This window comes from Opisthocomus hoazin, chromosome 12 (assembly GCF_030867145.1).
Source record: "Opisthocomus hoazin isolate bOpiHoa1 chromosome 12, bOpiHoa1.hap1, whole genome shotgun sequence".
In the NCBI taxonomy this organism is placed as follows: Eukaryota; Metazoa; Chordata; class Aves; order Opisthocomiformes; family Opisthocomidae; genus Opisthocomus; species Opisthocomus hoazin.
The window spans coordinates 11,758,143-11,778,045 of record NC_134425.1 but is presented as its reverse complement, the minus strand read 5'-3'; the positions used below and the strand labels follow the sequence as shown (position 1 = coordinate 11,778,045).

The 19,903-nt window shown below is 37.6% G+C and overlaps 1 protein-coding gene across 6 annotated transcripts in view; it reads left to right on the top strand.

Annotated features, from left to right (window-relative positions):
• CDH11 (cadherin 11) overlaps positions 1–19,384 on the top strand; it is a 528,216-nt gene extending 508,832 nt beyond the window's left edge. For all 6 annotated transcript variants that reach the window (XM_075434068.1, XM_075434071.1, XM_075434070.1 and 3 more), the window contains 9 exons: positions 469–588; positions 1,060–1,227; positions 4,190–4,377; positions 5,869–6,122; positions 7,116–7,252; positions 7,452–7,573; positions 9,103–9,220; positions 15,328–15,579; positions 16,607–19,384. In XM_075434068.1, coding sequence (XP_075290183.1) covers positions 469–588; positions 1,060–1,227; positions 4,190–4,377; positions 5,869–6,122; positions 7,116–7,252; positions 7,452–7,573; positions 9,103–9,220; positions 15,328–15,579; positions 16,607–17,103 — 1,856 coding nt within the window. In that variant the 3' untranslated portion in view covers positions 17,104–19,384. The remainder of the gene's footprint in view (positions 1–468; positions 589–1,059; positions 1,228–4,189; positions 4,378–5,868; positions 6,123–7,115; positions 7,253–7,451; positions 7,574–9,102; positions 9,221–15,327; positions 15,580–16,606) is intronic.
• Positions 19,385–19,903: the final 519 nt, after the last annotated feature.

Below are 19,903 nucleotides of genomic sequence, written 5' to 3'. Positions count from 1 at the left end.
GTCAGAGCTGTGTAATAAAGCTAAGGAGTTACTGCTGCACTATCGTTCTATTTTCATCTCCTGTTTGAGCTTGTGTCTAGCTCAGAGATTTCTACAGGAATGATTTCTCTGGAGCTTACTGAGGGAAACATAAAAGAAAACTCTGTTGTTTGACTGCCTAACAACAAAAGCAATATGACGCTTAAACTACTGAGGAAAAACACCATAATGGTACAGAGTGACTGCTGACTCTTGTATCTTCAATGTTTAGAACATTAATCCACATCACAGCTGGTGACAAATCTTTTTCAATCGTATGAGTCTATTTTGTCATATATAAATTACCAAGTAAAGTTTTTCCTTTACCAAACCTGGAAACAAGAAAGTTAAGAAATAGTTATGCTGTATGACTGAAAGTGTTTCTGCATGTTTCTTATAGACATGTTTGCTTCTGACTGTATTTCTTCTGTGTTTGCTTTCCATTTTTAGGTACATCAGTTATTCAGGTAACAGCTTCAGATGCTGATGATCCTACCTATGGGAACAGTGCCAAATTGGTTTACAGTATTCTTGAAGGTCAGCCGTACTTCTCAGTGGAAGCTCAAACAGGTATTATTGAGCAGTTTATTTGAGTAGGACCTCATAACTGGAATACATTAAAAGGAAGAACTAAATATATTGACTGAGGCAGTACAGTTGGGTATATCTACTGATGAGTTTGAGCAAAGCTTCCTTCATTTTCTCTGGATTCTAGCTAAGCGCTTTCGCAGGTTGGTCCCCTGGCAGTTGGTAGAGCTGGATACACACAAGAAAGATGATACTATTTCTTTTGTGGTGTGATATGGTATGATAGAAATGACAGTTTCTGTGCTGAACTGTAATTCTCTAGGTTTGTTCTGTGTTCAGCTGTGTTGAACGTTTGGGCTACTTCCCGTGCACAGCATGATGCACAGTGTAGGGAAAACAGAATCTGCACCATCACTGCAAATATTGCTGTATTTTAATGCAAACTAAAAATACAGTATCAAATTTTTCATCATGTGAAAATTTGTATGTGCCATATTTTCTTTGTATTTGTAGGAATTATCCGAACTGCCCTTCCGAATATGGACAGAGAAGCTAAGGAAGAGTATCATGTTGTAATACAGGCAAAAGATATGGGAGGACACATGGGAGGCCTCTCAGGGACAACCAAAGTGACAATTACACTTACAGATGTCAATGACAACCCACCAAAGTTCCCACAGAGTAAGTAACAATAAAATCCTTACTCATATTTACTACTAGCACCCATATTTGTATAGTATCAGACATATTAAAAACTTAAAAAAGCAGTAACTGATGGATTACCATAGCACATGTGTGAATAAATAAATACTGTTTACACATTTTTGCTAATAGCCTGTAGAGCTTCAGTATCTGGATTATTTGCTTTGGGTTGCAAAGTGAGACATTTTTTAAGGTCATGATTAGATTAAAAAGATTCCTAATCCTACACTTCATTTTTGAAACTACAGGACCATGCTATATCAGAAATATACCTATGATATGATCAAGGAGACGTAGTCTGGATTTCTCTGTTAATGGACAAGGAAACCCCATTTCTTGAGAGCCCTCTTGTGTGTTAAACCAGATCCGTCAAGAATACTAGAAAATGCACCTGCCCTGCAGCAGTGCTGGGATAAGCTGGTTTACTTCTGTTCCCATTTTCATAATTATAGGTGGATGTAAGGGACGCTTTAAAAAAAGCAAGCTGTGTTTACTACTCTGCTCAGACCACAAGAACTTTAAGAAATCATTGTGGGGAAACAGGAAGAGGTTAAAACAAAAATCCCCTCCTGTATTGCATGGGAGCAGATTCTTCTGTGGTGGGAGAGTTGCAGTGTGCAGCAGTCGCATAGCGTGTACATGGCAGATGGCTCTCCAGTTAGACTTGCGGTGTTTGAAAGAAGTCTCCACATGGCCTCACGTCGTGCCTTTCAGTACTCCAAGTTCAGAGCTATTTGCAAGCATAGTTACGATGGTAATTTTCAATGAATAAATCCACTTTGTTTTTTGAAGAAGATGGACAAAAGAAAGGAGATCTACTTCATGTTCTTATAGCTGTATTTCTCAGGCCTGAAGTCCCTTGCTTTTCTTGGCACTTGATGGAACTGTTGCACAATCTATTAACAGCTCCTGATTATGCCCTTTCAGGTCTTTGACAGACCTTGAAGTGAATGAGTATCATTTTTTATTTCACACGGCCTTTCATTTTAAGTGTTGATACTTCATCCTTTACTTGTATGAACACTCTCAGTGAATCGTGAATGTCCATAAGGACAAAAGTTAAGACTGGATACTCCTCAAGACTTACATTTACCATGGCAATGCAAACCAAATTTAGTACAATTACGTTTTTGAATTGATTGTTGACGTGTATTAGTGATGGTCAAAAAAGTCATTTTTTATACCTGTGCTACTTATTTTTCACATATAAGATTAAGCAGGGCTGACATTAACAGATTCAGTCTTCACAGTTGGGTGGAAGTACATTAATCGACCAATACATCTGTTCTGCATCTCATCTCTGCATGGGGGTTTTTTTTTGAGCGCAGTGTATGCACCATCCCAGCCCACCCTATTTCTCCTCTGAGCAACAGTTATGCCACTGATACATCCTGGACATGACCATCTCTCTAACAGCTCTTCTTCCAGTGTCGCAGCTTCCCGGACCCTCATGCAAGAGCATAAGTGACATAGCCAGTCCGTAAATGTAAAAATCTACATCAGCCTTTTCTACCATTCTAATAGGAAAGTATTAAATCCTAAAAATGTCAGGTTTTACACACCTCACAAACATACCTTTTCACTATAAATGATCACCTGGGACCCCAGTATATGGTATTTTGTTGATGATTGACTTCATCAAATTATGGATTTTTTTTTTTTAAATTGAAGCCACTTTACTGGATGTTTTGGGAGACTATTTAAAATTTTCAGAAATGCCAAGTAGCAATTACTCTACTTACCCCCAACTTAATACCTTCATTTGGAATGCTTTATAACTCAAAAAAAAGAAGAATAAAAAAATCATTCACTTGGATGTTTATATAAATAGGTCAAATCCTGGTTTTTTTTTTTCATTGCTTAAAACCTTAATGAGTTATATGCTTAAATTTTGGGTTCTTTGTGACTGGAGTTAATGACTTATTTGATGACATGTGCCAATTGTTTTTATGGGTAATGAGCCAAGTCCCTGCCTGGTGTAAGTCTCCTGCTGTTCCTAGGGTGCTCGTATAGCAACAAAGATCAATTATGGAGGGAGGATAAATTAGATTATTTTATTTTCTCTTTTTTCTCTTCCCCCAATTTAATGATGCTTATGAAGTGACAGAAAATGCTGACATAGATTTGTACGTTTAGGATTAGGTTATGTTAGCTGAACTCTAGAGTGGGTTGGAAAAGTTCTGGAATCAATGCTGCCTAAAGGACAACTGTTGGTGAGAGATTTATCCAGGAACAATGTTGCTTTCCTCTGGTGTCCCTGAATACTCAAGGAAAAGCAACGGCAACACATCTGTGGGGTGTTTGGGGATGGTTTTCGTATCAGAGTTTCATGAGGGAAAGCCATTTTCTGTTTGGTATGGAATCCCATACAAATTGGTATGTATTATCTGTTGTGTTAAATTTTGATAATCATTACTACTATACATACACACTCCAAATTAAAGCCATAGGAAGCAGCAGATTTATTCTTTAGCCAGCACAGCAGAGAGGTCTTGTGTATAATTTTTGGCTCCTGAATGAATGAGCAGAAATGCTTCTCGATTCTACAGAGTCGAAGGTCATACCATGAGTCATACGAAAGAGAATTTTCTTTCCAGCATTTCTGATATGGATGATAACCTTGATGTACAACAGTTTCTGCGTTCTGAATGATTTGATGTCTTTTTAACCCCACCCTAAACAGAGAGATACACAGATCTTGTGTTAAACATCAGTGAGGAGCTAGTTTTATGTAGATCAGCAGTGTATTTTAAGATTTCACAGATGACTTGGTTCTCAGAGCTCTGTATAACATAACATACCGTAACATAACATTCCTTTGGGAGATTTGAAAATGTAAAAAATTACTGTGTTTATTCAGAATGTACAAGTTAAATGAGTAACCATACAACTGGAGCTCAGACTGCATACTTCAGGCAAATGCCTTTTTCCCTTCCGCCAGGTGTGTACCAGATGTCAGTGTCGGAAGCAGCTGTCCCAGGAGAAGAAGTAGGAAGAGTGAAGGCCAAAGATCCAGACATCGGGGAAAATGGCTTGGTAGCTTATAGCATCATTGATGGAGATGGCATGGATAAGTTTGAAATTACAACAGATTATGAGACTCAGGAAGGTGTTGTAAAGCTGAAGAAGGTGAGTAACACCTACTAATGTGTAGTATTCTTTGTTGCTGACAGAATATTTGGTAATAATGAATTACCACCTAAGATAAAAGATCAGTAAATGCAATTTCACTTAATTTGTTTCTAAAGGTGTGATTAACTCTTGATATTCCATTTCCCCATTAGCTGAATTGGAATGGAAGAAAATAACCAAGAAGAGTTACATAAATACTGTACAGTGGATTAATTGCACAAACTAAATGAATTCATAATAAAAAGTCACGGTAAAATACAATGCCATCAGCTTCACTGTTAATGAAGTTTTGCCTAGCGCTGATAAGTAGCAGACATTCACTGTTGCTTTATGTTCAGTCTGAACAGCCTCATGCCCTATAGTTTGAATTCTTCAGCTGTGCATTGTCCACAATATTGTTCCGAAGGAGTCACAGGCTATGCAAAAAGCAGCAAAAATACTGAGGTGATTTCATATACAATCTGTGTGATCTTTAAGAGTGTTATTAAATTAATTTTAAATTACAAACTATAAATCGTAAATCTTATTCATTACTTGAGCATTATTATTTTGCCCTTTGTATCTTTATAGCTAGTCATCTCTCTTGGGGATAATAAAAAAATCAAAGGAGAAGGCCTGGGGCAACTTAACTTCAAAGTTAGCCCTGCCCTGCACATCGGAGGAGACCACCCAAAGGTCTTCTCTGGTCAAAACTATGCTGTGGTTCAATTACTGTATCTGTTCTAGAGGTGGGAGAGTGTTTTTTGTGTAATTTAAAACGTGGGTGAACTGTCACACTATTCAGCCTATGGTGTTAGCATAGTTTGTGAATTGTGGTTGGCACCTGCTTCTCAGATATTTAGAAGCATGACCATTGTGAGGCTACTGATACTGCAACGCTGCATCCATTTCATGTCGATGCCAATGCAGATATACCTCTCATGGGGCATTATTTCACCTGCCCTTTGTAAAGTGTAATGAGATCTGTGGATGGAAAGAACTACAGAAATGAAAGCACTGCAAGCCATCTTCGTATTTCCCCTACTAATTAAATAATTTAACTTCTCTTTGTCCTATCTCGTTGTGCACCCTGTAGCAATTCAAGCCACATCCATACCTCTAAAGGAATGCCTGCCAGCCTGGGACAGACCAAGGTGGCATTTTGTGGGAACCCCTTTCCTATCCATTGCTCTTTTGTGCTACCTGCAAGGCTGCATGAAGAAAAGGTTTATTTTCCCAGTAAAGATGATTTCCTGGGTGATACAGAAAGCAAAGAGCAAGACAAGGACTCTCTTGTGATATTTTGAGTGCCTTCCTATGCTGCTCCATACATAGAATGTAGCTCCTTCCATTTGAGTCTTTATGTTTCTAAATACACACATTTCAGTCCAAGCTTGTTGACAGATGCTCACATTTGTTTTATGTCATTGAATACTAGGGGACTGATTACTGCTTTTACACTTTAGTTTTCCTGACGTGGAATTGTCATTGTCATCTTGTTTCGCGCAGCTCTTAGATTTTGAAACCAAAAAGTCCTACAGTCTGAAGGTAGAGGCAGCCAATGTGCATATTGATCCCAAGTTCATCAGCAATGGGCCATTCAAGGACACGGTAACAGTGAAGATATCAGTGGAAGATGCTGATGAGCCACCTGTATTTTTAAAGCCGAGTTATATTTTTGAAGTACAGGAAAATGCAGCATCTGGTACTGTGGTTGGAAAAGTACATGCCAAAGACCCTGATGCTGCAAACAGTGCTGTAAGGTATGCTTCATTAGAGGAGGCTGTTTCTTTCTGAGCATTAGCTTTTAGAATTGTTATGCAAGTTACTAACATAGTGTGATAGATCTAGCATAGTAATATTCTAAATTCACCCAGAAGATGAGTAACTTTTACCATACAGTGTTGTTTCTATGTCTTGTTCCACAAGCTACTAGTTTCTCAAAGCCCGTCTCACTAAGGAAGCATGCCATAGCTATGTCTACCTAAAATATGCTTACAGACGTCTATTTTACACTCTAAATTATATTTTCTATAAAATATCCTATGCTGTTATCACAACGTGTTTTTTCTCAAAAGATAGAATTCTACGCAGTAGATTAGAGGTTATGTTGGGTAATTGTTAAGCGTTAATTGCTAATGAGAAGCACATACACACCTGCTTTCTGCAGTGACATTGGGTAGTCTTCTGTTCATTTATTTTTGTTTGTCATGTTCTCAGTGTAAATTCAATTATGAAACACTGTGAGTATAGTTAACATTTCAAAGAATTGCAAGGTAAAGATATGAAAACCAGAGCTCTATAAAGCTGTACAAATGTTGCATAATGGATAATATTTAATAATCCGGTATGATCAATTAACGTTCTGAGTAATCCAAAGATCAGAAGACTTAAAAGCTCTTCATGATTCTTATGAAACAGAAGAAAACATAAATATCTCAGTAGATATTTTTGTCATGTTTTATAATAGAAGAAAATAAAGAATATTTGGGGGCTTTAATGTAGAGACTTCAAAGAACAATAATTTTCATTCTGCTACAAACATTCTGAGATAGTATTTTTCTAAATCTAGACACCAACCAGGTGAACCTTCTTTTAAAGGAACTGCATATCATCCCTTTGACAACGGTATTAAGGGTAACAATAAGTGTACGACTTACACTTATTTAAAAATAATAATGATATAGAACAAATTTGAATGCATGAAACTAAGAAGTACTTCTTTTATCTAATTACTGACTTTCAAACTTCTTTAGATATTCAATTGATCGTCACACTGACCTTGAAAGATATTTTATTATTAATGCAGAAGATGGCAATATCAAGACAACAAAAGCTTTGGATAGGGAAGAAATTGCTTGGCATAATATCTCTGTCTTTGCAGTTGAAGTCCGTAAGTATTTCACTAAGATATTTTATAATCAATGGTATAAATTCTGTAGTCTTCTAATTGTCTCAGTTTGATAAGCTGCAGTAAATCCTAACACAAATACTTTAGCCTATTTCTTTTTTACCTGGATACCTCTGGGATTTTGTTTGTTTTGAGGGCATTTACTGCTTCTTTTTCATGTTGGTTTTGCTTACTCCCACAGACAAACAACACCAGGAAGCCAAAGTTCCAGTTGCAATTAAGGTCGTTGATGTCAATGACAACGCTCCAAAATTTGCAGCAGCATATGAAGCGTTTGTCTGCGAGAATGCTCGAAGCAATCAGGTATGCCTGTGCCCACTGCCTCCCCTGCACAGGAATTTCTTCCTTCAGCCGGCGCAGTCTTCTGCTGGCAGCTCAAATCACAGAATCACAGAATCACAGAATAGTAGGGGTTGGAAGGGACCTCTGTGGGTCACCTAGTCCAACCCCCCCGCCGAAGCAGGGTCACCTACAGCAGGCTGCACAGGACCTTGTCCAGGCGGGTCTTGAATATCTCCAGAGAAGGAGACTCCACAACCTCCCTGGGCAGCCTGTTCCAGTGCTCCGTCACCCTCAGAGAGAAGAAGTTCCTCCTCATGTTCAGACGGAACTTCCTGTGCCTCAGTTTGTGCCCATTACCCCTTGTCCTGTCACTGGGCACCACTGAAAAGAGCTTGGCCCCATCCTCCTGACACCCACCCTTCAGATATTTGTAGGCATTTATAAGGTCCCCTCGCAGCCTTCTCTTCTTCAGGCTGAACAAGCCCAGTTCCCTCAACCTCTCCTCGTAGTGGAGATGTTCCAGTCCCCTCACCATCCTTGTAGCCCTCCGCTGGACTCTCTCCAGTAGCTCTTCATCCTTCTTGAACTGGGGAGCCCAGAACTGGACACAGTACTCCAGATGAGGCCTCACCAGGGCAGTGTAGAGGGGAAGGAGAACCTCCCTCGTCCTGCTGGCCACACTCTTCTTGATGCACCCCAGGATCCCATTGGCCTTCTTGGCAGCCAGGGCACACTGCTGGCTCATAGTTAACCTGTCGTCCACCAGGACACCCAGGTCCCTCTCCGCAGAGCTGCTCTCCAGCAGGTCCACCCCAAGCCTGTACTGGTGCTGAGTGGTAGTAAACGAATGTTTATTTTGAAGTTCTGGCCTCAATGCCTAGAGCACACAGAAAGGCACCTTCCTGTGTTTTTATTTTGAATGACTATCAACAGTTATGGATACAGTGCTTTGTTCATTGAGTATGACTGGTGTTGACTGTGGGTATTCACCATCACGTGGGCAACAAAGCTGTTTGGGAACAGCTTTCCCAGTTGTAAGCCTGTTGTGGAAATTAGGGAAATACTTAGCGTCTTCTGGGAAGGATCACAGTACAGTGCTTAGAGGCTTTAGCCTACAGAGTTATCCCTGAAATATCTGTCAGGAAGAGGGGTAAATATCATATAGAAACAGCGTTCTACACACCTTTGGAATTAGTACAGCATTTTGGAAAGGACATTGTGCTAACTCCCTCTGAGCTGCTGAGTTTTCGGCATAATTTTTAGTCTACTAAGTTATCATTAGCACATATCTGTATGTAAGAATGTGTGTATAGAGGTGGATACTTTTCCATCTATAATTCTGTGTTGGTTGAAAGTAATAGCAAATAAAGATTGCCTGTTCTAGTTTTGAGTCTGCTCTGTCTTTATAATTGCATATATTTGTTGAGGTATTTGGGGGGGTTTCTGCTATTTCAAAATCCTTTGTATTCAAGGGTTTTCTCAGAATGCTGTCTATATGTGATGTAACCAGAGAAGAAGCTGTTTCTTTACGGAGTACTTTTCTTTTGCAGCAATTTATGACAATTAGTGCTGATGACAAGGATGACTCAGCCAATGGACCAAGATTTATCTTCAGTTTACCACCTGAAATTATTCATAATCCAAATTTTACACTCAGAGACAACAGAGGTTTGTGTGAAGATTCCCTTTACACTAGTGTCCAAAGAAATGACAAAGGATAACTAATGACCAACATAATGTCATGCAACAGCATTTTCATTAACTTTGACAGAGCATCTGTTTTCCAGAGATTTAGGGGAGGAAAGCAGAAAAAAATATAGCTGAAATACAGGGATGTTCTTGAAATAATGTAATGTTTAACTCACTTTCATTTCCTCGAATACATATTTTAAATTATATGATAATACCCTACATGAAAAATCCACTGCCATTTTCTCTCCCAGGAAGAGAGCAAAACACATTGACAGTAACATTCACTAAACATAATTGGCAGATCTCTTTGATTTAGAAAAAACTACTTGCTAAGCTAAAATTAGCTGAGGCGGGAAAATTGTTAGGTTGCTTGTATTTTCTCACCTTTCTCTGCTTGCTAGTTTTTTAAATTATGGATCACAGGAGACAGAGACGAGATTCGTAATGGAATGAAATCACTGCCACGCTAACCTTTTGTAGGAAACACGTATGTGCTCTGTTGTGAAACATACCTGGATTGGGTGTATCTCAGGATATGGGTATCCTGATCCCTTTGCCAGTCTTCTCTGCACGAAATATAGTATAGCCTCGCATTCAGACTGATGTTAAGATGTAAGAAATTTGTAGGGAAAAAACTCCCAGGCGTAGGTGACTGTCAAAACTTATTTGATCATCTAACATAATAGCATCAGTGAACCTAACTTGCCAGAGTGTGAGGAAACCAGAGGAGGGGTAAACAGAAAAAAACCCCAGATTCAGCCATTATAAATATTTATTCTGTTTATTTAATGATAGTCCATATGATATTCTCATTCAGTGTTCATTTGTTATTTCCCTGTACAGGGAAAAAACTGCTTCAGCTTCTAAGAAATTGGTTTTAATTAGCAAGCTTTAATGTTTGAAGGAAACTTACTTAAGTGTTTTCTGAAATGTAAAACTTGTTGAACTGGTCTGAATAATGAATCCAAAGGATTTCTTCTAGATTGCCAGAAGTACAGAAGGCAACATAATCGAGATACGTGATTTCAATAACAACTTCTTTCTCTCAAGTGTTTTGTTGTGGCATACTTTATATCTCTAGCACATCTGAAGTGAGGGTAATTATCATCAGAGTTCCCAAACAAAATTTCTGTTATTCTTGAAGGATCAAAGTAATACTGTTGCCTAGTGCTGGACACTTGTACATACATAAGCAATTCATAAAGGATCCCGTCGAAGGGGGGGATATATTTATTTTCTTTACAGTAGTAAAACACCATTTTTGAAAAACTGATGGATGTATTTTTAGAAGGAACTAAAAAAGAAGGTATTCTTTGCTCGAGACCCTGAGGCCAAGTTTCTTTTTAAAAGATATTTTATGGTCACCGTATCAAACTGAAAATTGATTAGATTTTATAATCTAACAGAGAAAGCATAGGTCAGAATTGAGATGCTCTGATACAGCTGCAGGCAAATGGTATTATGGTTCCTGACTCCAGCCAATTCCATTAATCCTTCATTTCCATATGCAGCAAATTCATTCTTTTTGTTAGTGACAAATTTAAGCTAGATAAAAACGTTTTGTAATGGAAATGGTGATGTGAGTTGAATGTAGTGACAGTACCTGACAATACTGCAAAAGGTTATTTCAACAAGACAGTATTTAAGGATTGAATGTCCCTGCATAATTTCATCTTTGGGAAATGAATAGTGTAATGAAATCCATCCATTTCCATCCTGTCTTTACCTCATTTTTGTACAATCCTCAATCCTCAGTGCAGTGATGTTAATTTAACTATTTCTGTGTTTGTTTTTTAAATAAGTTGCGGTAGAGAGCAAAGTAAAAAAGTTAAAATTCTATGTACTTTCATATTAAAAAGCTTGGAGAGAGGGTGTTACCATTTGCGAGTCAAATAATTTACATGATCATTTAAAGTTTCTTTTTTCAGTTGTAAATCTGAGTAGTCTATATAACGTGCCACTGCTTTCAGAGGCAATTGCTAGTTTTAAAGAAAAATGACTTTATTAACTGTGGAGAACAGTTAATGAAAACTCTGATGTTTGGCTCTACTACAGAACTTTAAAGTGAATACAGTCCTATAATTATCATTTAATAGAGTTTCTTTCTACCAGCTCCTAAAAGTAATCGCATATTACAGTAATCCAAAAAAGCGTAATCACATTCTACATCCTATTAAGCGCCTACTGTGTTACCAAGTTTTTCAGCTGAGACTATCTTCCATACAAAACATCAGATAATGGCTTATCACATGCTGTGATAAAACAGGGAATTACTTTGGCGCTGTTTACTTACCTTATACCATGTAAATAAACAGCACTGTGTTTGCCCAGGCTCTGTTCAATTTTACTCCCATTGAAGTCAGAGCTTCAAAAGAGAGGTAGGGGCTCGTGATACTTCACAGCAGAGAGACAGATTTTTAGCAAATGGATTTCCTGCTTTTAATCCTGCTCCATCCTAAACTGAAATGCCCTTTCTTGGGGCTCCCTCACCTTGTGTGGATGCCTGGCATGTAGCCAGCGTTGCTGGAAGGGTTGCAAGCACCTTGCTTTGCCATGCTGCACAAAGACAAATTGCACCACAGTGGCAATAATGAGGTGTACTAATGTCCTCAAATACACAAGATAGTGCTTTACAAAAACTGAAATTAAATTTGTAAGTCCACTAAAATCAGTGACGGAAATCCACTTTTTTGATAGAAACATGTTCTCTGGCTCTCAATTTCAGACCTTTAATCAAGACATTTTGCAAAATATGAACAATAAAGTTGTAGGATTTTTGCCATGGACAATCTGCAGCAATTGCCACTGCCTGATAATGATTTTAGACAGTTTGACTCCTGAAATTGTTTAGGTTTCTTGCTGAATCAGCACTCACACAACGATATAGGTGATAATGTTCACAGTGCAGTCAGCTGTTTTAATCTAGAAGCCTCCTTACACAAAAATTCTATGTTAACAAGCCCCTAAAAGTTAAGCTATATTTGCCTGTATGTAGAGGAAAAATTGGAAAAACATCAATAAAACACCAAGGAACAAGAAGATCAAAGGTCGGGAAGGTCACTGTAAAGATCACTGTAAAGTGATGTAATTTCAACTACTAATTGTAAAGATTTCATGGAGAGTATAGGTAATCTTCACTTACGCTTCTGGATATTGGATATCCCAGGCTATAACAGCTGGAAAAATTTGAGTTTGTGAGTTTTTCTGGATGGTGTTGAGAGGGCAATTTTCTTCCTCCTGCCTAACCCCTGTTGTGTTTGTTAAGACTGTCAGTCAAGTAGCTCCCATATGTGTTAAGTAATAGTTTTAAGCTGGTATTGACATTTAACTTATGTTTCTTGGCTTAAAAAATGCCGTTATATCTGGATTATAGTTATATTCCTGGGACTTGAAAATAATGAAAAAGCAAGGATGAGAATATTAGCTAGGATTATATGTTATCTTTTATCTACATAAAAGAGATTTTTTCCTCTTAAATGTTTCTTCTGTATGTGGGAAGTGAACATAAACAGGAAAAACTGTTAAAAAAATGACCTTTAGGGATGATATATGATAGTCCTTTGTATACTTTAGCCAGGCATGTTGATTGGATTTTTTTTTTTTTAAATCACTTCAAGTTAAAGCAGGTAATCAGCCATTGGATCAAATTCGGCCTTAGTAATTAACTGCAGTGGAATTCTCAGTCTGTATAATCACTTAATAATTTGCCATCCTTTTTTTATTTCTAGTTAGGAATACTATTTAAGCTGCCAACATTCAAGAAAAATACAATATGATATAATATAATAAAAAATGTGTAACCATCAGCCTAAATACATTAATATATGATACTGGCTGTGTTTCCATCCATATTGCCTTTGCAGCGTCTAGGCAGTTGTAGCTCAGCCTGCTATTCATGTTCATAGTTTTTGCCACAAGAATAATCTGTTCTATTGTGATCTTTCATTTAACAGAGCAGATCTTTGTTCTCATATTGAGGAAATGAATTATTAAATGCATTTTAGAGACCCCTGTGGATTAGTTTTATTCTTTATCAATATATATTAGTTCAAGCATTAGTTGATAGGTTAATAGGTATTAGATGTTACATTTCTATTTATACCAAATTGTTACGAGCCCATTAATTTAAAGTCCTAAAATAAGACATATAGACACTGATATCACGAAGGTCCATTAAAAAACTGTGCTACAAAGCCTAACTTGGCAAATGTATGTAAACATTTAGGAGGTTAGAAAGACTCTGAAAAGAGACAAAGGGCACCTCCAAAAAACACAAGTAATAAATAGTCAGATCTTTATCAGCTTCTCTGTGCTTAGCAAGTAAGACCATTGTGTACAGGAGAAGTTAGTAAGCTGTCTTCTATCCAGGCATTATTTTTGTGAAACTTCAGTATCAGAAAGACTGCAGTTCTGTCATGCCAAGGCAGCCATGCTGGGCATCAGGTGTGGTGGGCCTGGCAGGAGGAGCCGTAGATATGGGGAGATGAGTTAGTTTGGCATGTAACAAACAGATCCTATCTAGGACAGTCCTAAAAAAATTTCATACTTTCTGGTGTGATCTACAGAAGTTACCAGTGGGAGGGTCGGATAAGCAGGGCCCTATTGCAAACATCCTTCTCACCCTGTAAATTGAGCTGTGTCCACCAAATCTGGGGACAATGTCAGACCTTGTCCTACATCAGGGGTACTGCTTGCAAGGGTGGTTCATACAGGGCAAGAATACCTCTCTTTTGGTATAATTTATTCACAAACTTTCATGGAAATAACAGTAATTAGATCATTAAGAGAGGTTTTATGATTTGCATTATTAAATTCTGGATTTTTTGCTGATTCTTCAACAGGAAAATGATTAGTCTTCTGCAGTACCCTGAGGCAATGGTAAAATGGGTATCGTTGGATGTGAACAGCCCTCCCTTGGTAGATAAAAGAACCGTTCTTTTCTCTTTTTTTCTTTCCCTTATATAGTGAAAAATAAAGAACGTGGCAAAACAGTAAAGGTTGTGTGAAGTCAATCCTCATCCTAAACCAGTTTATGAAGGTCTGAAAACCACAGGATATGATTGTTTCATTTTATTGACTTCAGGATGTTTACAGTTTTATAAGCTTTGGTTCAGTCCGAGAGCTGAGCAACAAGGAGCACAATAAAGAAATGCTGTCCATGTTTCCTGGCCTTTGTCTGGCGTGCCTGGAAGCAGGAAGCACCGGCCGTCTCATCCCAGCATTTCATGTCATACACTTCCCTTTCAAATACTTTTTACCCATCCCAAAGGACCTTCTGTGCTGAGATGGCAGCTTGGGTTCCAGCCCCTGCACCGGGAGGCCCGTGGAGGCCACCGCTCAGTGAGAACAACTGGAAACAGTGTTAGAGGAATGATTTTAACCCTTCCTCACAGGCACATAATTCAAAATGTGCCCAGACATACTGTGAATGTATGAGCAAGCTTTCTGAATTCTGGCTTTGGGAGTTTGGCTGAAAAAGAGCTTCTGATAAAATACTGCTTACTTCAGTGTTTCTTACTGAAACAGGTCAACATTGAGGCTCAAATCTGCTAATACACAGCAAATATCAGCTTTTGATTTTGGTGGGAGTTTGGTTAACACAGACCATTTTGGTACAGATTTCTGCCCTCCATTCCTGTAGGTCTGACACCAAGAGCGGTAAATCCAGGGGGATTTTGTTTTTTCCCCTCCACTGAAGGCTTTTAATGCTGGAAAGGGACTAAACCAGCTCAAACAGCAATGCCAAGGCCCAGTCATTCTGGTAGTTCATGAAGTATCATGAGTTTCCCAGAAAGTTAGTGGGGTGCTAAAAGGAGGCATTAACAGAGGTTTTTTGTGTTCCTTGTGTTACCCTCATCACCCTAAAGTAATTAAAATTGAGTGTTGTACTGTATGAATGAAACACAGTACTGTAATTGCTCTCGGGTCATTAGGGAGGTGATACATTGTACTGGTTTATTGTACAAATAATGCTAAAGCATCTGAAAATTCAGAGCCATTGTAGCAAGATACATTTTTTCAACATTTACTAAGAGGATGACTTTGTGGAAAAAAAATGATTACTATCTCTCTTCTTTAAACAGATAACACGGCAAGTGTTCTTGTAAGACGTGAAGGATTTAGTCGCCAAAAGCAAGATTTATACCTTCTTCCTATTGTAATAAGTGATGGCGGACTCCCCCCCATGAGCAGCACCAACACCCTCACCATTCGGGTCTGCGGCTGTGACAGCAACGGCTCCTTGCTCTCCTGCAATGCTGAAGCCTACATACTCAATGCTGGATTAAGCACTGGAGCTTTAGTTGCCATTCTTGCTTGCATTGTGATTTTGTTAGGTAAAAAAGTTCTTTACCTAATTTTCTTCCACACTTAAAGTTTGTGTTAAACTTAAAGTTTGTGTTAAAAAATTAACCTCGCCTTCAGCTCCAAGATGGATAAATGAATCTTAATTTCTTAGCTTTCATTTTTATAGGAGGTACTAATCTGCCTGGCTGAAATGAAATATGTGATAACTGCAATAGCAAACACCAGTGAATTTGTCTAGGTGTGCTCAGAGAATGTCCTTTTGTGGCCTAATATCAGTTAATCAGGGACACTGTTCAAAGGAGGTCATGACATGCAGTTTTAAGTTTTGTGATCTTCCCTGGATGACAGCTTCCTTATTGAGGTCAGCCAGGATTAATGGCTCCTGCTAGCTATTTCCCTCTGACTCCTCTTGTGTTGAAGACAAATGAATGGCTCAGAAGACCTGCTTTTAAGAAAGTGCTGTAAAGCATTTCCTGAAGATTTGAAAATATTTCTATAAAATGTTTTATTTTGCCCGTAGTAATTTATACTCTTTCTTTTCATATGTATTTTTAAGTTATTTTATAGAAATTTGAAATGAGAAGCAACACAACAACAAAGGAATGTGTTTTGAGGTGTTGCTTAAGAAAAATTCCATTTTCATGGAAATGAAATGTGGCATTAAAGTTCAGCTTTGGGCGTACAGGAGAGAGTAAAGATTCATCTTTGGTTTGTTGCAGATACACACGTGATTGGACTGCTCAAAGGCAGTGCCACAGCGTTCATGCAGCACTGGGGGACAACAAACTATTTTCTTGAATTAGTCTTGCAGTGATGAGCAATTAGTAAGAGCAATGGTATTCAGCCCAAACAGAAAACCTCACATCAGTATGTTCAATTCTGTGAACAAACATCAGTGCTTTTATCTAGCCAGGTATGCTAAAAATGTAGATATTAGCAAAAAGACATGACGAACTGCAGCACAGAAGCTGAGGTTTCAGTGAATGCAATAATCTATTTATAAAGCAGCCGCTGTTTGCGAGTGCAGTCTAACTGGCGCTTTTTTTTTTCCTGCAGTCATTGTAGTGTTGTTTGTAACACTGAAAAGGCAGAAAAAAGAACCTCTGATTGTTTTTGAAGAAGAAGATGTCCGAGAGAACATCATTACTTATGATGACGAAGGTGGAGGAGAGGAAGATACTGAAGCTTTCGACATAGCTACTTTGCAGAACCCCGATGGCATCAATGGATTTATTCCTCGTAAAGACATAAAACCTGAGTATCAATATATGCCAAGACCAGGGCTTCGGCCGGCTCCCAATAGTGTTGACGTTGATGATTTCATCAACACAAGAATACAAGAGGCTGATAACGATCCAACTGCTCCTCCCTATGACTCTATTCAGATCTATGGCTATGAGGGAAGAGGCTCAGTGGCTGGTTCACTTAGCTCCTTAGAGTCAGCGACAACAGATTCTGATTTGGACTACGACTATCTACAAAACTGGGGACCTCGATTTAAGAAACTTGCAGACTTGTATGGCTCCAAAGACACTTTCGATGATGATTCTTAACAATAAAGTTTAAGATTTGGCCTTAAGAACTGTGTCCAATGTTCTGAAGAATCCAGAAGAAATGTAAGCAGGTATTTTTTTAAAACTCAAGAAGAATCTCATTTAAACATTTAAGTTTGACAGAGAGGATTCCTTTGATAAACAAGGACATAAAAGTGGTAAATACTGTGAAGTACCTTTTCCTACAAAAGGCAAACATAGAAGTTGGCTGCCAACTTCTCTAGAGGAAAAAACCCACTTAAATACAAAATATTTAAATGAAGGAAATTGCTAAAAGTGAACCTACAAATAAGGGATATCTTTTATGTATTATGAACATCTAAATCTTTTATGTCAAAGAAGCTTCCACAAATTAGAAACGATAACAGTTCTGAGCTGTAATTTCGCCTTAAACTATGGACACTCTATATGGTAGTGCATTTTTAAACTTGAAATATATAATATTCAGCCAGCTTAAACCCATATGATGTATGTACAGTACAATGTACAATTATTATGTCTCTTGAGCATCAAACTTGTTACTGCTGATTCTTGTAAATCTTTTTGCTTATACTTTCATCTTGAACTAATATGTGCCAGATATAAAAACTCTGTCTTGTTGCAGTGGGAGGCGCCCTATTTCTATGTCATTTTTAATGTATCTATTTGTACAATTTAAAAATTCTTATTTTAGTATACATACAAATATCAGTATTCTGACATGTAAGAAATGTTACAGCATCACACTTATATTTTATGAACATTGTACTGTTGCTTTAATATGTGCTTCAATATAAGAAGCAGACTTTGAAATAAACTGATTCTTTTTTAATTCTTGTTCTGGTTATTAAGCATATAAGGAAAAACATAGTGTTTCTAATGTCCCATTTATAGTTCTGACTAATTTACTACAGTTGTGACCTTTTAATAGCCTTATTTATTATGTGTTTGTAGTTGGTTTGTTGCCTGGTTAAGTGATTATTTAAAAATCAAGTACGTTTTACAAATGTTTTTTAGATTAAAAAAATGTAATGTCTGGTGAACATTTTGTACCCTCTCTATCTACAGCTTATGGCTGCTCCCAGAACACAGTAATAACGTTCATATAATACTACTGTGTTTTCTGGATTAAATTAAGTGTAATACTTTTCAATATTCCCATGTAATATGCATTTATCGTATATCTTAGAAATTCCAGAGGTTTCAGAAATGACTTTGTAAGTGGACAGGAGTACTCTGTACTTACAACTTTCTCCAGGCTTGTGAATTTCCGTATCTCTGCTAAGCTTCTGTGGGTTCTAGAGACTTAAATCTGACCCAGTTTAGCTGTAAGTTCCCGAAAGACTGTTCTACCTGACAATTACCTTACCTGAGTAGTAATTAAGATTCTGGCACTTACTTTTTTTTTTCTTTTGATTTTTTTTTTGTTTACTGCAGTAGAATAGCATTGTCTGCTGATAGGAAGACATTTTAATTTGTGATGACAGAAATACAGAGTGCTTTCAGAGTTGTTCTTGGTAATGTATGTTTTTAATCGAAAAATGATCTATAACTTTTTTTATATTAGTCCAGAATGAGCAAGGGATTGGAATATGTTCCGCGCATCAACATTTTCAGCATCTGTGTACAGCTGTACTTCTGCTAAATTTAATATAGTTTGCTGTTTAGGGTCAGAGATCAGCAGCTGCAATATGGGAAGAGGCAATAAATAGAAATGATATACATTTTTCTACTGTTCATTTTACAGACCCTGTCCTTCATTTGCAGTCCGGTACCACACTGCTTGATCTGAGAGGAAATCTGATTTGTTGGTGTATTGCTTTTCTGAAGACCCCCATATATGTAGTTAGATTAAAATTTAACTCATTAAAATTACAAATGATGTTTCAGCTCTGTATTCATAACATATTCACTTGTCCCATTATATCCCTATGTTTTATAAGGCAGAGTTTGCTAAATCAGCAGATTTGCTCTACAATGTTTATTGTGATATTTCACTTTATTATAGCTGTATGCATTCTATATAATTCTATAGTTTATTATTAACTCAGTTCAAATTTCATTGGTTGTTGATTTCTCTGTTTATAATCCAAAGAATATTTTGCTAGATTTGCACATTTCTCCATTATAAATTTAAATAAACATTAAAAATGAAATTAGTATCAATTTACAAATCAACAAATGGAAATAAAGTAAAAAAAAATTAATTTATAGGACTCCATCCTCATTGATGCTCTCTTGGTTTATTTCACTATTGAGCAAATTTTAGAATTAATAACTGCATTTTCTACATTTTTTTGTGTTTAATTTTTAAGGAGGACATTGTCAACTACATTTTTTTAATAGTTTTAAATGCTCTGAGTTTTAGTCTCTATTGTTTGTAGCACTCTCGTAGATGCTTGGAAATAAATTTTCTTTCCCTGCTGGTTTTGTCCTTTTTCATTTGATTATTTTTCCCCTTCCAAGCGAATGTGTAATTATCATAGTGCTTTAAGTCAGGTTTGCTAATCTCAGCCAATGCTACCTCTGAAATGCTGGGAATTATACTCATTACATGTCACCTGCAGCACCCCCAAAGAACAGCATGTTTTGGCTCAACTACAGGATGTTTATTAGTGGTAAACTTCACAGGGGTGGTCACTGGCGTCTCGGGTTTATAATCTGAGAGCATAGAAGCCAGCCCAGCGCTGCGGCACTGGACGAGTCCCCGACACAAACCAGAGAAGGCTGTGGGCTGGGGCTGTAGTTTGCCGCGGTGCTCCCGAGTATCTGAACGACCTGGGCAGGGATTTAATGGCACCAGTGATTTCAGAGTAGTCTC